This window comes from Austrofundulus limnaeus, unplaced genomic scaffold, assembly GCF_001266775.1.
Source record: "Austrofundulus limnaeus strain Quisiro unplaced genomic scaffold, Austrofundulus_limnaeus-1.0 Scaffold402, whole genome shotgun sequence".
Taxonomy (NCBI): domain Eukaryota; kingdom Metazoa; phylum Chordata; class Actinopteri; order Cyprinodontiformes; family Rivulidae; genus Austrofundulus; species Austrofundulus limnaeus.
The window spans coordinates 17,267-20,026 of record NW_013952804.1 but is presented as its reverse complement, the minus strand read 5'-3'; the positions used below and the strand labels follow the sequence as shown (position 1 = coordinate 20,026).

Below are 2,760 nucleotides of genomic sequence, written 5' to 3'. Positions count from 1 at the left end.
GTGTGTGTGTGTGTGTGTGTGTGTGTGTGTGTGTGTGTGTGTGTGTGTGTGTGTGTGTGTGTGTGTGTGTGTGTACTTACACTGTCGTACCAACATCGAAGGCTGAGCTGGCCACAGATGCAGCTGCTGGATGAGCAGTCGTCTGTACAGCTGCAGTGCTTTGTAACACAACCAGTGAGAAGTCAGTGTACAGCTGCAGTGCTTTGTAACACAACCAGTGAGAAGTCAGTGTACAGCTGCAGTGCTTTCAGTTCTGATGTCTGTTAATGCAACACGGCCCTAAAGATAAGGTTATCGTGTTCTTGACAAAGAGCAGAAGACTGACCTGTAGATGAGTGATGTCCTTGTCTATATTCAGAGGGGAGGTGACACAGCTGTCTGGTATGTATTTAAAGTTGTCAGGGCACGGCTCGCTGTCAACTCCATTAACACAAGAGATAGGAAGAGCCTCGTACCCTCGAGAAACATCCCTGTAGAGGAGAAACAAGTTACTGTCTCTACCATGACTGGGTGTACAGAATAACTCACAGGTTATTACACCTTACAGACCAGTAACACTCAGCTGAACTAAAAACACAAACACAAAAATCTCAGCTATCTATACCAGGAAAACTAAAACACCCTTATTTCTGTCTGAAATGGATGTTTGTAACATTTCCTGTAAACATCTTGATAGGGTCAATTTTTAGACATATTTGGCTCAGATTTATGATGGTAGTAGTTTACAGTGACAACAAACAGTAAATTCAAATCTTTATTTACAATAGACAAAACATGACAAGCCCTTTCACAGTTTCTCCAGGAACTATTCTAGTTACTGTTATTACTGCTGCCTGAATAGTAGTGTTAAATACTGCTCAACATTAAAACTGTTACTGTAACCTACTGTTCTGCTGTGTGGACGAGTTCACTGATCTTTTTTAATTCTCCGTGTTCTGATGAACTGAACTCTGTTGCTTCACTAAAGTTTAAACATSTCAGCCATGGCTGAATGAAACCACCTGCTCTCCCAGACGTCAGTGCAGACACGCTGAGAGAAAAATGGATAGGACAGACTTCAAGTCTCACTGGACCTTTTAAGAGTCAGTTTATTAAAACATCGGAGAGATTAAAGCCAGTTAAAGCTGCTACGTCTGTTTTTACAGTTACTTCGATTTAAATGCACACATATACATAAAAAGAAAACAGGAAGTTGTTGTTCTGACCCAGTGACACCGGTAACTTGCCCACGCCTTCCCATAATGCAGTGTACCTGCTGAGCACTCGCTCCCCCTGACAGTCCCGCCCCCTCCTGGCGTCTGTTAGCTTCTTGTTGGTGTTCAGGGCGGTCCACACCTTCGAACCATAGGTGCTGAGGTCCAGAGCTGTGTCCCCCTCCTTGTTCCTCAGAGTGACGTCAGCCCCACGAGACAGGAACAACCTGAYCGACAGAAAAATAACCAGAACCAACATAAAGGAACATTCTTCCTGCTCCTGTCTCTCTGACACCATCAAGCTAATCTTATGTACTGTAACTACAACTGCAGTCAGAACTTTATGAGATATTCTGCTATCAGACACACAGAGACTGCRAATTCTAACCTGCCGAGTCTTACCCTGATTACCACCAGGAGAAATAGACAGATGTAAGTAAAAAGACTTAAGTTTATATCAGAACAATACAAAAAGTCTCTTTCTTTAGTCTCACTGTATAAAATAGAGTGAACTCATCAAAGACAAGGCGTTATTTTCAGAGAAACACTGGATTAAATGTTGTTTAATAATGTTTTGCTGTAATTTTGTTTAATATTAATGAACTTGTATATATTTTACTATTTATTAGTTCAAAATTAGATGACTCCAGAACATAATAAAGCACTGTTAGGTGAAAGCTCAGGTAATAAAATTAAAAAAACCTGTGGAATTCAGCCAAATAAAAGCTAAAGTTCAAGTACGGTGTAAGTGACGTGATCTCATTGAAGGTGCTGAGTCTGCAGACTACACACTCACATCACACACTCCAGGTGGTTCTCCCTGGCACTGATGTGAAGAGGTGTGTCACCGTGAACATTGATGGCGTTCAGGTCACAGCCAGCCTCCAGCAGAGCCTGGGTGATGTCATCACAGCCCGACAGCGCCGCCCAGTGCAGGCAGACGTTCTCCTCCTGTACACACAGAAGCACAGAGTGTAAACACAGTGTTGGTACCACCCGGTCACCAGTTTACCACCTACCTCTGAGCTATGACTGAAAGACCGCACCGGTTCCTGTGCTGCTTTAAATGTCCACCCCCTGACTTTAAAGGGATCCATGATTAGTTGTAACATTAGACTTTATTTAATAAACATATATTTTAACTGGAGCCTCCTGGAGAGAAGGGTCCRTCGGATAGTCGAACCTCGGATTCAGGAAGAGCAGTGTGGTTTTCTTCCTGGGCGTGGAGCACTGGACCAGCTCTACACCCTCAGCAGGGTCCTGGAGGGTGCATGGGAGTTCGCCCAACTACATGTGTTTTGTGGACCTGGAGAAGGCGTTCGACCGTGTCCCAAGGGGGGCCTTGTGGGGGGTTCTCCAGGAGTATGGGGTACCGGGCCATTTGATACGGGCTGTCAGGTCCTTGTACGACCGGTGTCAGAGTCTGGTTCGCATTGCCGGCATTAAGTCGGGCTCGTTTCCGGTGAGAGTTGGACTCAAACCAAGGCTGCCCTTTGTCGCCCATTCTGTTCATTACTTTCATGGACAGAATTTCTAGGCGCAGCCGAGGTGTTGAGGGGATCCATTT

General features: G+C 44.7%; 1 protein-coding gene across 1 annotated transcript in view; it reads right to left on the bottom strand.

The window, feature by feature from the left end:
* ehmt1a (euchromatic histone-lysine N-methyltransferase 1a) overlaps positions 1–2,760 on the bottom strand; it is a 27,600-nt gene that overhangs the window by 7,727 nt on the left and 17,113 nt on the right. Inside the window, exons 13-16 of the mRNA XM_014023992.1 lie at positions 1,990–2,144; positions 1,253–1,420; positions 326–470; positions 81–158 (exon numbers count right to left, since the gene is read on the bottom strand). Coding sequence (XP_013879446.1) covers positions 81–158; positions 326–470; positions 1,253–1,420; positions 1,990–2,144 — 546 coding nt within the window. The remainder of the gene's footprint in view (positions 1–80; positions 159–325; positions 471–1,252; positions 1,421–1,989; positions 2,145–2,760) is intronic.